At 32.9% G+C, this 14,551-nt stretch overlaps 1 protein-coding gene across 2 annotated transcripts; it reads left to right on the forward strand.

Annotated features, from left to right (window-relative positions):
• Positions 1-1,870: 1,870 nt before the first annotated feature.
• Positions 1,871-13,876, forward strand: LOC110028650 (ELMO domain-containing protein A-like). 2 transcript variants are annotated; one of them, XM_020730585.1, is made up of 10 exons: positions 1,871-1,962; positions 2,196-2,365; positions 3,864-3,958; positions 4,660-4,728; positions 5,766-5,881; positions 5,978-6,032; positions 8,061-8,181; positions 8,407-8,454; positions 13,080-13,174; positions 13,774-13,876. In XM_020730585.1, the coding sequence occupies exons 2-10, from the start codon at positions 2,284-2,286 to the stop codon at positions 13,873-13,875; spliced, it is 783 nt and encodes a 260-aa protein (XP_020586244.1). In that variant the 5' UTR covers positions 1,871-1,962; positions 2,196-2,283; the 3' UTR covers position 13,876. The 2 variants fall into 2 exon arrangements, with proteins under 2 accessions (XP_020586244.1, XP_020586243.1); XM_020730584.1 differs by having other exon boundaries at positions 1,873-2,365.
• Positions 13,877-14,551: the final 675 nt, after the last annotated feature.

Below are 14,551 nucleotides of genomic sequence, written 5' to 3' on the forward strand. Positions count from 1 at the left end.
TCAAGGTGGTACAAATATAAGCATCAAATCTTAAGTGTTTGATATGTAAATACATAAGAATTGTCTGGTATGTATGCAAATTTCCCTTTTATTTATCATTTGCACGTTTAATTCGTCCCCTATTAGTGTGCCCTCCAAGCTCATTTATGGCATCATAAAATTTATCCTGTAAATCGTTTGGGTTGCATTGCAGGCTACTTTGTTAAATAAAGTGCCAATTACTTACGATTTATATATTTTATTTAATAAATTATATTTGTTGTTTTCTTATTTGTGACGAAGGCCTGCGTATCTTTCTTCTTTTAGAACAAGGACCCTGAACAATTTTCAACATTTTGTGCTATATTTTCTTAACACGCCACGCAATAGTCGTTTTTTTATTTCTTGGGGATTCATTTTACATTCTGAACTCTTCTGCCATCTTTGATATATTCAACAGCTATTAGTTTATTTGATTTAAAATCACAATATATTATATATATATATATATAGATATATATATATATATAGTTTAATGTGTTAATATGGACACATACTAAATTGATGGATGCAATAGGTGTCATAATCAAAATTCAAGAAGAGTGGCAAAACTGAAAAAGTAAAAGAGTGAAATATCCAAGTTTAAAATCTTTTTCCTTGAAGTTATAAAATTATTATTTGTATATAAATTCAGATTAGGTATTTAAATTTATGGGGGCCAAAATTTTAATTGATTATATTATATTTACGTTGAATTCAAATTTGTCACGTGAATCACTCCTAAAGAATAGAGCATAGAACATATGGGAGAGAGATGGAGGGAGAGAGCACAACATGAACGACAGAATGGTAATCTTTGGGAGCCGGTGACGATCTATGACGTTCAGTGGAGAACTTTGGATGTGCTTGAGCTTCCAAATAGAAAGATACGTGAACAACCATTTGATCCCCGGGATTTGACATGAATAAATTAATTCATTAGAAATTATTGCCGCTTTCTTTTTTTTTTATTCAGATATGGAGTCGAACAGATAATTGATGTATCATATCATAACATCATGTTCTTCATAGGATCTTGTTCTATTCGTAGGAAGAAAATAGAGATTATATTTGGGAGAAATGACTAAGTGGTTGATAGCCCCGGTCTTGAAAACCGATATAGTTCTTAACAAGGAACTATCAGGGGTTTGAATCTCTTTCTCTCTCCTTTTGCTTGCTTAAGAAATTTCTTATTGACTCGTTTGGAGTGGCTTGCTTAGGTGAAGTAAGCAACTGAAGAAATTTCGTATGTATACACAGGATTTCAGTATGAGATTCAATATTATAAAGGTATGGGTGATTACAGTCTATTTGGATCTGTAGTGAGCTCCTTGGGGCAGCACCCCCATTCTTAGGTATCATTAGAATGTCAAGCATGGAAGAAAGCTGAGAAAATATCTGAAAGTCAACAACTACTTATCGTGATTAGTGACGATCTCGGGTAACCAACAATAATTGTCGGGTCTCCCATTTAAATGTTGAAATTGAGGCTCGGATGATTTTGAATTTAAATTTGAAATTTTTTTCACACATCAATAATTTTAATTATATAAATATTGGCTGATGGATTTTAATGAATTTATAATAATAAACTTTTTTTAAATTACAATTCACCGCATCACCAGGTATTCCTCGTACTTATTTCGATCGGCCACATGGCCGTTATTTTCTATCAAATCTACCAAAAAATTCCCGCCAAAAATGATAACTCGCAAACCGGCCACCGTACAAAATTGAAAAAAAGAATAAAATAAAGGAGGCTAATATAAAAATCAAATAATTTGCAAAAATAATAAAAAATAGACACTAATTATGAAACGGCTTCCGCTGTAAGAAAGCTGGACCAGGGGAGGCAAGCTATATCCGGAAAGAAGCCCGGGTAAATATTGGTGGTCAATAAAAGCAGATCGTGGAGAAGAAGATACCAAAGACAGAGGGTTCCAGGTTCTCAAGCTAGCTCATACACCAATTTTCTGCTGTTTTTCGAAGCCCTAGACTTTCCTAGAAGCCCTCTCTGCTCCATTGTCTTCCTTGCTCCGGTTGCTGCGATTACTTCTTATTTTCTGGGGTTCTGGCACGTCCGAATTCCCTGGTTTTAACCGGTTGGTTCTGAGATTGCAGCGGCTGCTGAGGTACTAGGAATTTGAAATTTGCGCCTGTTCTGCTGTTTTGGATAGGGAGGGAGTTCCGATTCTGGATCCGTGCTTGAGGGTTCCGCCTGCGTTGATTGGGTTTCTAGATGCTTAGGACGAAGACGGGTTGGTGATGGAGGCGAGCCGAGAGTCGTCTGTGGCTGTGAGAACTATTCGGGGGCTGCATTATGCGCACAATCATAACGCGTCGTCTGGTATGCTTCAGATAGTCTCTTACGCGTTCTGCTTTGAATTTGAATGCTTTGGAAGTGAAACACAATTTTAGATTCTGAGAATTTTTTATGATGTTTGGGTGGTGATCTGTGGAATTTCCTTCTTTGGATTTGAAAAAAATGGCATTATTGTAATCTTGTTTCTCACATTTGTTTCGAATGCGGATAATTGATATCAAATGGGAATAACTCCGTTTAGGACATGTTCTTAAGTGCCTTAATTTTCACGGCAATGAGGACTAGTTTATCATCTTAACATTGAAGAATAATCTGCCACGTACACAAATAAACTGAGAGCAACTTTTAAGAGATATGATGCTTTTAATATGGAAAATCTAAGAAGTAAATGAAATTAAACGGCTTAGCATAATTGAAATAACTCAATTCATATTACTAGGTTATTATAAAGGATATCATTTCTTATAACGAAATAAGACAATAATTGTATGCAAGAATTTTGAGACGTCGAGTTGTCATCAAGCGATGGTGGACGATCATCTCAGCAATCTACTTGTAGGATGAGAGATTAAGTGATTGAAAAGATTAGCATTAGCTACTGATAGTTGATGGATATCAAACATTGGCAGTGTCACATGATTTTGGACTGCAAATACTAGACACTAAGCTATGGTCCGTGGTTTGCATGATCGTTATTTTCTTAGTTGGATAAATTAGAGACCATGAAGACGAGTGTCAGGTGTTATGTTGGATGTTAGTGGCTGACTAATATCGTTTTCTTCTTATATGGTTATTTGAGTGTTGCATTGCCTACTATTCCTCCTCTTCTTTTGTAGGAATGGTTATATGCTTGCTTGTCCTTGTGCTCCTTTATAGAAAAACTGACGGCGGATTTGATGGGCTTGAGGTGCATTTGTAATATATGCTAGATGTATATTAATAGACCACAACAAATTGTAAAAATTTAATGTGTGCCTCTGTTTAAAAAAATAAAATTAATTTACGCGCTCCTCTTAAAAAAAATGGTTGGCTCCTCTACGGCGTACAATTATTTAATATTGTACTTATTATAATTACATAACATGCTTCTACATGAGGTTCTGTTTTTTATATGCTGTTTTCAATATGAAGAGCGGTCTCTTAAAATCAGTTTTCTAGAATTTGTCCACTTTTCTCTTGCTTTGCGCATGTTTTGGACATCTCCTTTATAATGAGACGACTTCTCCGCGTCCCTTGATTTTGTCATTTGGAAACGGTGCTTATCATATACGTACTGGGCATTGCACTCAATTTATATGACTGATATCCTGTGCTTAAAAAATTGCTGTTTAATAACTAGCTTGTGCTTGCGTCAAACATGGAACGTCTACCTCTTAATATGTTGGAAGATTTTCTGTAAATCAAGTAACTTGAAGATAATTTATGTTTCTATTCATAAATTGCTGGCATTTACTTAATACAGAGATTTGTAAACATTGATTCATTACCATGATATGAAATGCCACCGTCTATATTGTCACAGGGTCAACTGCTTGGATTGGAAAGGGACTCTCCTGTGTTTGCGCCCAAAGGAGAGAAACTGATGCTCGGATATCATTTGAACTTTCCCCCATACAGGTATTACTGTGTCATCATTTGATATGCAAGCCATAAAAACTGTCAGAAAATTATTAGTACATTCGTCCATGTACTCCAAATGAACGAGCATGGTTCGGTTTATTTAACTCATAGACTGTTGGAGTATGCATAAAGATGGTTCTTTTTACAGGAAGCTTTCAAATTATGCTGGATTAGTGAAAATGCTAATCCTATGGGCACAAAACGTGTTCATGTGGTTTGATGAACTTGCTCTTGTTCAAAACTTGTATAGTCTATCAAAGATAAATAGTGAGAAATAGGCTTTAGGTGATTTGGATGTGTCACAAAGAGTAATAATTCATCTTTTATTTGGATATGTAAATTTAGTGCTCAAGGATTCTAAAGGAAAAGAGATAGACTCAGTTATCATGGATAAATGGTAAAATCTTTTTGAATACCTCATACATCACTCAGAAGGTATAAATAATTTCATAGACTTAAGGATGATAAAAGCCCAGCTTTTTTTCTTCCCTCGTTTCTTTCTGTTGATTACAATTTATTTTCAAGCATTTCTTCAGCACAATATAAGTTTGATCAATTATTTATTCTTATTTTTCTTATTCATAACAATATTTTCTTTAATGCGTTGATGAATTTATGGTGTTCAATGTTTTCTGTGGAGCCTTTTTACTGGCCTAAAGATGGAGTGTGTAACTTCTCTGTTCCTTATATTTCTGCAGGAAGAATGTCTGCAAAGGCTGCAAAATCGCATATATATAACTTATGATTGTTCAAAGCTGGAGCACCAGGTACCAGACAAACAATAAACTACTAATCCTGAAATTGGTATAGTTTATAAGATGGCATGCTATGTTTTGCGGTTTTTCAAACTGTTCTTTTTTGTTGTTTCTTTGGGAATCAGTGTGACATCTTTAGCATGAGATTGCAGTTTTTCAAAATATTTGGAAGTTTTGTAAAATGGCAATAAGGACAAATTGCTTTGTTTATATTCAAGTTTTGGGGGAAAAAAACAAAAAAGAAAAGAAAAAAGAGGTAACAAGTTAGGGTATGATGGGAGAAATGGGTCTGTTAGGTTGAATGTGTCGTAAAATTAAGAATGATATATTTTTAAATTTAGGAATACTCATAATTTACAGTTTTATTATGAATCAATAACCATTGATTTTAGATTTTCAACTTATTTTCTATTTATTTTCCCTCAAATTCCCCACAGCAAAGCAAAGCCAAAATATTTTCTCTATTAAATCATTGTAAAAATAAGCATATTTTTTTTTTAGTTTTATGTGAAATGATTATATCCATGACAGGGTTGGTGTAGCTCCTGTGACGGACAAAATTAGAGAAAGTCGTCTTAGATGGTTTGGTCACATTAAGCGTCGATCATCTGATGATTCGATTAGGAGAGTAGATGTTTTAGATTCGACTTATGTTAAGAAAGGCAGAGGTAGACCTAGGAAGACTTGGGGTTATTGTATAAAAAATAATCTTAATTTATTAGAACTAAATGAAAATATGACACTGAATAGGACGCAATGGAGAACAAGGATTCATGTAGCCGGCCCCACGTAGTGCAATTAAGGCTTTGTTGATGTTGTTGTTGTTGTTGTATAATTGCAAGGCAATGAGAATTAGGGCTAGGAAAGACAATGATGATATCCTCAGTCAAGTTATTTATTTTAGCGAAGCTCGTAATATTAAGTATTTATATTAATTTCGTCAAGTTTAGAACTTTACCTGCATTTATATGATCCCTGTTATTATTGTTTATTCAGCTGAAGTTCTAGTTCTGACTTTTTACATTTATTAAAACTTTTGAAAATTTTAGGAAGCCTTGAGAGCCCTTTGGCATGCAACATTTCCTAATGTTAAATTACATAGTTTGATATCCGAGCAATGGAAGGACATGGGGTGGCAAGGGAAAGACCCATCTACAGATTTTAGGTATTTGGAAATTTTCTTGCCCTGCAAACCGGTTTCTGAACCAACTTGTACTCATATTTACATAATATTGATGAAATTTAATGGTCATGATTGCAGGGGTGGTGGATTTATATCCTTGGAGAATTTACTCTTCTTTGCAAGAACTTTCCCAGTAAGCTCAAGCGCAATTATCATTTGTGAAATAGCAGAATTTGGTTTAAACTTTTTTTTTTTTATCCTATGATTAGAAAGCATATTTGTTTATTCTTCCTTGCTCCCATGCACAAGTTGCTTGAGGACTGTTACATTTTTATCAAAACTTCTTAATTGTTTTTCTGGTTTAGGAATGCATTTAGTGCATTTACACATCCTTGGCATGCATCACTTTTTCTTGGGTGAGGTTATGATTGACCGTTCTATTGATGATATTTCTACTCCTATATCCAGCTATGCCAAACAGTACCATGCATGTAATTTTCTGATGAGGAGAAACAGAATCTACTTGAACTATTACCTATCATTTTGTTCAAATACCAAGTGCGCCCGCATCAATATACCATTCAATTTTTATTTAGTAAATAAGAAAGTTTATATGATTTTATGAATCAGTAGTATAATCGTTAAAGTTATGGCTTCGATATGATGGTCTACAAATCTAATTCAGCAGTCATGAAAGAGAATAATCTGCTCAAGCATTTACCTGTCATTTGTTCAGCTACTGAGTGTGCCTATGTAAATATCACTTAAAAGCTTATTAAATAAACAATAAAGCTTATGTGATTTTGTGGATTGAAGCTCAACTGTTTGGTCAAGTATTTGTTAGCCTAAAGGTTAAAATCATGGCTTCTATAACGGTCTATGATTCAACTGTCATGAAGGCAGTTAATAGGCTATTCTTGTTATGCATGAAAGGACTGAAAAAGGGGTTTTCTTTAGACATTCTAGGAAAATCCAGGTGTTTACTTAGAGAGAATCGTGTTCCTTTGTAGCTGCCTTTGAAGTAACATGTTATCTTTTTCGACACTACACTACCAAGTAGTGAATGAATTAATATTTGTGCTCCCATCATTTATTTTTTTGGCATGATCCTAATTCAATTAGTGATGTATTTAATGAAGTCAGAAAAACTAGATTTAAAATTTGCACCTCCAAATATCATCAATTAAGCAATTATCCACTAACTTTTGATACAATCACAAAAATATGAAGAATGTGCACCAATTTTAATTATTGATTGATCCAAGAAATTCAATTAGAAATTATAACGTAAAAAAAAAGCCAATTAAAAATCAAGCCTCAATAAAAAATTTATTTTTGTTGAATTTGAATAAAATTAATCATGCTCGCAAACAACAATAAATTATTTAGAAGAAAAGAAAAAAATAACAGAATTCATCTTGAAGAAAAAAATTTAGTCCTTATGCTGCCATCAGTAGGCCATCAGTAGATGGTTTCTCTAAAATTTGATAGTCTCTCTTGCTCATGCTCAAACTGATCAACAACCAAGTCAACTAAACAAGATTGAAAAAAAAAATCTGATTTTCTTTAGCTGCTCCTATTATATGCTTCAAAACTTATTTTGATAACTTCATAATTTCCTTCAGCTATCTCATTTTAATTCAGTTATGTAAAAACTAACAAGTTACTAAAGGGTAAGTCTAGGTGGCATTGAAATAGAAGGTAACGCTCACAATATAGCATTAACTGGTTTTTGAATATGCTTGCTACAGGAGTTACATGGGTTACAAGTAGGGGTGAGCATTCAGTCGGTCTGGATAGACTAATGTCCTAATTGGTCAAACAAATTGCAACCAAAATTCAAAATTCGAAGGATCAAAAATTAAAAATTTTGATAAAAAAAAATTGAGTGAATAAAAATTTAAATTAGTTTAAATGGTTTAGTCTTGAACAAACCGAAATTTACTTGTTTCTTGAAGTTTGGTTTTGAAAAAACATTACGAATTACATATTTTACATGTATAATATCAATTTAATTTAATAATTTGTTCATTTCAATCAAATGTTGCATATAATATAATCTTTGAGTTTTTCAATTTGTTTGATATGAAATTAAAATATAATAGAAAATTTTCAATTAAAATTTGATTTTTAAGTTTGTTACGTTAAATGAAAATTAAATGTGAACCGATAAACTTTTCGGCTTCATCAATCAGCACTAATTAATTATTCTTCTACGCAGAAATCCTTTCAAGATCTTCTCTGGAAGAGAGTGGGCAACCGATCTTTGTGGGAATATCCATTTGCTGTTGCTGGTGTGAATATAACTTTCATGCTAATTCAAATGCTTGATCTCCAAGCAGGTTTATATCATTAAACCTTACATACGTGATAATTGGGAATTACTGAGAAAGTTTAGATAATTTTTTTTTTCCTGAATTCTTTTCAATCATTTTTATTTACAAGTTAAAGTTCAAAAATATTTGTCAGTATTTTTATAATTTAGGAAAATTTCACCATTTTAAATTATTGATTTTAACTTGTTGATATCTGTAATGTCACTTATGCCATAGCATGGTAACTTGCAGCAAAACCAAGGACAATGATGGGAGCGCTGTTCTTGAAGATACTTGCAGGTATGCAAAACATAATTTAATCTTCGATTGACTCCTGCTTGCAATCTCTAAAAATCATGCTTTAGAATACAAATTTATTTTTGGGTGCTAAATGCAAAGCACATAGCTTACCTATCTTAATTAGCTTCTTTTGGTATGGTAAATGTAAAGCATTGTTCGGGCCTTCAATCATCATGCGGACATGGAATTTCATGGATTTAGTTGACAAATGAAATTGAGCGCCTGTTTTCCTCATGTCTCATTGGATTAGACTTTTGCAGAACTAGTTTCCAACTTGTGCAAAATACCTAGGTGGACTCGAGGCCATGTATTTTAGCACTAAGTTTTGGTATAGTTGACAAAATCGTCCTGACATGGCACGAATTTTTGCTCTTTATTTTATATTCAGATCCCTCAAGGTTTAGCTTGGAAACTTTGACCATTATTTTAGAAGTTATTTGACTCCAATTTCAACAACTTTTTGTGATGTATTTTGAGGAGACGAATCCAACAATGTGAAAATCAGTTAGAGCGGAGCACATTCAGCATTGGAAAAGGAGCTCTAATGTAGATTTTAAATTTTGTTTAAGTTTTTTAAAGGGTCGAATGAATTAAAACTTTTGTTTGCTTATATTTAAAATGAGCTTCTCATTCAACAAATTTAAAAAATCCATGATCATGTGAATTTGATTTATTTAGGGACTGAAACTTCAAAAAATAAAATGAAAAATTGACAATCTGAAGCCGCACCTTTTGTCCTACTCATACAGAACAATTGCCTTCAGCTAATGGATCTCAATGAGATGCTCTGATTTTTGCTATCGCAAGAGCATAGTTGAACATCTAGACTAATGCAAGCCATTGTGAACTCTTTAAGTGAGCAAATAACAAGCCAATTGTTACACTGAGTTGCTCTTGGGGAAAAATAATATTTCATCACAAAAATTTCTATCACTATTTTTCTTTGACGCTAATTTTACTCCACAAGTTTCCTGGTAATTATTGTAGTTTTCACATGCATCCTATTGACTATCCAATGAAATTGGTTTGCCCTCAGCGAGATAAATAAATTTATATTAATTTGCATCCAATTTGTCTTCAACTTTTAATGGTAATAAAATGTAGCCTATACTTTAAGCTATGTTCTGACAATCCAACTATCATATTTTTGACCTTCAATTCCTTTTGCACCTATGGTGTTTTGTTCAGTTGCGCATTTTGTTTGGTCAGTTCGGATAAATTTTTTAGGCATTAAGAATCAATTGGTTTTATAAATTTATAATCCAAACTATGCAAACCAACCGAATGCTCACTAGTTTTGGTATGTGAGGTTAAATTGGCTCATCCAAGGATGAGATTTTATAGCCATTCTATGATTAGCATAAGCGCACAATCTGATGTGCCTATTGTTGATAATAGTGAGAAGGTTTCATAGATAGTTATGGATTAAGGATTGGAATACCCCATAAAATCGTAAATATCTCTCGGTTTTTTTTATTGTTTTATTTTATGAATTGGATGCATATGAGCGCAGAGACTTGAATAGCTTTTTATTGCTTAGAGAATCACCTTAGTGTTCCCATGTCGACTGACTACTAGATGTTCCCTAACCAATATCACCTGATATTTGTAGTTAATTATTGTATGTTGACTTGTATGTGGTAGGCCTTGTAGTTAGAGATAAAACACTCAATCACTTGGCATAGTAAGTTAGCCCATTTAGTACCCTTCCTATAAAGAGAATGATTGAGTTGATATCGTATATTTGCCATCTTTAGACTTACCCTTCAAAAGACATGATATTTGACAACCCCTAACGTTTGATGTCGGCTTGTTAAGTTGATTAGCCAAGTGAGCTAGACCCAATCACTTAGTCAAGCGGGCTACTTCATTTAGTCTCCCTTCTATAAGGATAATGATTGAGTTAATTTCCTATATTTGTCATCTTGTCACGATCAGACTCGGTGAGCTTGAAATTTTCAAGGCGGAAACTTACGGTCGGATCGATGAAATCTATCTAACAGTTTCATTTGATCACAAAAATAAAATTCAGAAAATAAAAGTCATTCTAATTCATAAAACTTATATTTACAATAAAATGTTCATATTTAAATGTTCACATTTACATTTATACAGAAAATAAACTAAACTGTAATACCTATCAGCTTGCGCTCTATAGTGTATGTACACGCACTCTCTGGGGTCCATCTATTCTACAGCTAGTTCTCCTGTAAAAATATTAGCAATTATGGTTTGAGTTGAAATTACTCAATGTATAAGTGTTTCTAAATTACAATAATTCTCATTTTAAAATGTTTTTGTAAAAGTGCGGTAACAGTAAAAGTTGTGCAGTAAAAGAGCACGGTAAAAAAAAAATTTCATTTCCTTTCATTTATTTAGGTTACACTTTTCATAATTGGGAGTCACCATGTAAACATATACTTTATAAAAATATACGTTTAACCTTTTCCAACCCATCATAAAGGCAGACAAACTTTTCCATTTTCATTTTAATTTTCATTTCTATTTTGTGCATGAGTACAATATATTTTCTTGCTAGTATCATCCAAGGGTGACTCTCATATGCATGTATATATCATATTTTATTATTATTATTATTATTATTATTATTATTATTATTATTTACATTTAACATTTAAAAGAAAACTTGCATTTAACGTTTAAAAGAAAACATAGACTTTTGTATTTTAAAGTAAAAGATGAGAAAACAGTAAAAATATGCATAAATAAATAGAATCATTGCAAAATAAAAAAAAATATTACCAACCTCAATAATGTCGTTTGTTATCATTTTCCTTAGGTCAGTCTAGTCCTTAGATGCATCCATCATAATAATTTAAATGTAATTAACTTCTTTTTCAGTGCTAATCTTTTCTTTTATTGCTTCTAGATTTATTTATGATAAGGTTCATAAGTTCTTTATTTACCTTTTTAAAAATATGATTTTACATATATATGTATATTTATGTGCTAACCATATATACATTTATACGTAGAAATACACATTTTACTTTTATGTTAGAACTTTTAAATTTTTCGCACCTAACATTAATGGTAACTTAATTATAAATAAGTTTTAAATTTAGGGTTTTTTATTTTATTTTAACATTCATTAATTATGAAGGAAATAAGAAAGTGTTGAAATTGAATTTTATACCTGAATTCTTTTATGCAACAAATCCCTCTTTTTATGATGTAACAATTTGAAATCAATTTAGTGTAAAATATTTATAATTTGATTGTACTTAATTACCACCAAATAATTTAATAAATTATTACTTTACCTTTTTAAACCCTCTCCCTGCCCTAAGCTATTCGAACCGATCGGCCAAGCGCTCTCGCACGCACAATGGCCTTCATCCTCTTCTTTCCTCTGCGAGCTGCATGATAGGGCTCCCATCGGCCTTTCCTCCCTCTCCCAGCTCTCGGCTGAGATACATACAAGCCCCTCGAGTCCTCCATCCTTTTCGTCGGGCCTCACGACAGGGATTTCGCGAGGCCATCTCCTCCGTAAGCACTCTGTTCGAGCTTCTCACACTTGGAAGCGTGCGCAAATGTTGAAACGATAGATCGACGGCATAATGGAGAAGCTGGGTGAGCCGTTCGAGCACTCCAGGTAGTAAATCGGCCTTCTCCTTCTTCATCCTTTCTTTTGATGTTCGCGGCTCGCACCCGACAGAGCCGCTCGAGCTCTAGTCACACTCCTACACTCAAGAGAATGACAGGAATTGACCGCAGGCAAGCCGCACGTCTCCTCTTCCTCATTCCTCTTCTCCTTCTTCTGCTGCTGCTTCTTCTTCTCCTTCTCCTTTTCTTCTTCATTTTCTTTCTGTACTTCACTCTCTCAAATTCTCACGCTCCCGGTCTCTCTCGCTTACTGAATGTGTGAGTTCGAATAAGGGAAATGAAGGGATAGCCGCAATTCGACTCTCCCATGAGATTATTTTAATTACCTTTTCTTATTATTCTTATTATTTCATCTTTCGACTTCTCCAACAAAATATGTTTGATATTCGATGCCCCCATAAAATATAATCATAACTAGTTAAGTTGTTTGATTACTCTTCTTAAAAAAACAAGCAAGTTAACTACATTCCTATACCTATTGCTGCCTTCTGTTGATATTGTCATTTGCTAACCAAGGATACCCAACTTTTGTTGAATGACATCGTACTCTTAACGCCAATTGTTGAGTGGCATCTACCAACCGATGTTAGTAGAATGTGTTATTTTCGACATCATTTGTTTCTTTTTGTTTGTGACCTAAATTGCTAATCTACAAGAACCATCCAACTTTCAACTTTAGTCATCGCTCTTTCATTAACACAAAATTGTTAATGTTCTAAATACATTCGCACCCTTCATTCGTATCATTGATTGGCACCTGCCATCCTTCGTGTTGATCAACAATGTTTATCACCATTCATTTTCTAGCACACATGTTTGCATTATCTAAGTTAAGCGTGCTCTATCGTCAGGTTTCGGCTTCCCTTTCTCATAAACAAGACATTCAGTCCATCATTTTTTTTTCAACTGAGAAAACATTGTAGTTTTAATCTTACATGTTCTTCTTTTTTTTGTTCCCTCGGGCATGTTTATAAATATAAATTATAATTTCTCCACAGAGGACAAGAGATCCTTCGATCTGCTATACTGCATTGCTTTCAAAATGATGGATCATCAATGGCTGGCCATGCAGGCTTCATACATGGACTTCAATGTGAGTAGAAATCTATTCCACCCTCCACATAAATTAGCCTGGATGTTAAATATGATTTGCAACGGCGTTGTATAGAAAAAGATAATCAATTAAGATTTATAAAATTTAGCAGGGTTTATATGTAATCAAGCCATAAGTCTATCCACAAGTGCTTGTAAGAACTAAAATGTATATATTAAATTTTATTATTTATATAGAGAAATTACAAATTCGAGCTGGACAGAACCTGATTCCAGCTTCAAGTTTTAATTTTGTGAATTTCAACCAGAATAGAAGCATGTCTCAACTAAGGAGAGAGTCTAATCCCAGTAGTCAACCATTACTCACCCAATTCCTATATATTTACATGTCTAACATGTAAACTTTGCTTTTTTTACATTAACAGCACCCAAACCTTTCATATAATCACGTCACATAAAAAATACCGCCATTTTAACTTAAAAACAAATGAAACACACCTTTTTCAAGCATAGGTAAGTGATATGCATGCAAAATTGAAGTCTAGGCGTCACATAAAATATACATAAGAATTTTGGGGTCTGTATGTAAATCTTCCATTTATTTTAATTTTATCATTCTCTTTTATATTACCAACGTAGGCGGTTCTGAAAGCAACACGGCGTCAGTTGGAGCGTGAGTTTCTGCTAGAAGATATACAGCGTTTGGATGACATGCCTTCATTTAGGCTACTCCTTCGGTAGTCAGACTATACTCCACCCGTCTTTCCTCACACGAAGAAATGTTTTTTTTATATACCTTTATAATATGTATTTAATGAACACTTTTTCCTATGAGATCTGATTTGTGTATTCACTGCTTTTCTGAAGTTTTTCCGTTGTTTTATTGCCAAATTTAGTTTTTTAGGGGGCGGTTAAGATGACTTTTATTTTTTAAATTTTTAAATTTATATTTAAATTTGAATTTATTTATCTAAATATTTTTATTTGACGCCACTAATCAAAACTGCTTTCATATTTGGTTTTATTTGATTCTTTTGATTTAATGTAATAGATAAATAATTGAAATTATTTCAGAAAGAAGAGCTTCCTATTTTTATTGGCAATTCTATATCTTGTCGTAACAAAAAAATATCGATTTTCCATTACGTTCCATTCTAATAAAAAATAATAGCAGCTTGACCCGGAAGAAAATAAAATTTACTTAATTTTTGTTCTTAAAATTATTTTCATTATATTTTTAGAGGATTTACATCAATACCACTCCATTCTTTCCTATTTAATTATATAACACTTAAACTATATATATATATATATATAAACATGGTGTTTCACATTTGTTAAAATAAAAATAATGGCATTTTTTGCATGTCGGGGAAAGATTTGGGTGATAATATAAAATTTAAAGTTCAGACGCAAG

Source organism: Phalaenopsis equestris, unplaced genomic scaffold (genome assembly GCF_001263595.1).
Source record: "Phalaenopsis equestris unplaced genomic scaffold, ASM126359v1 Scaffold000517, whole genome shotgun sequence".
NCBI lineage: Eukaryota > Viridiplantae > Streptophyta > Magnoliopsida > Asparagales > Orchidaceae > Phalaenopsis > Phalaenopsis equestris.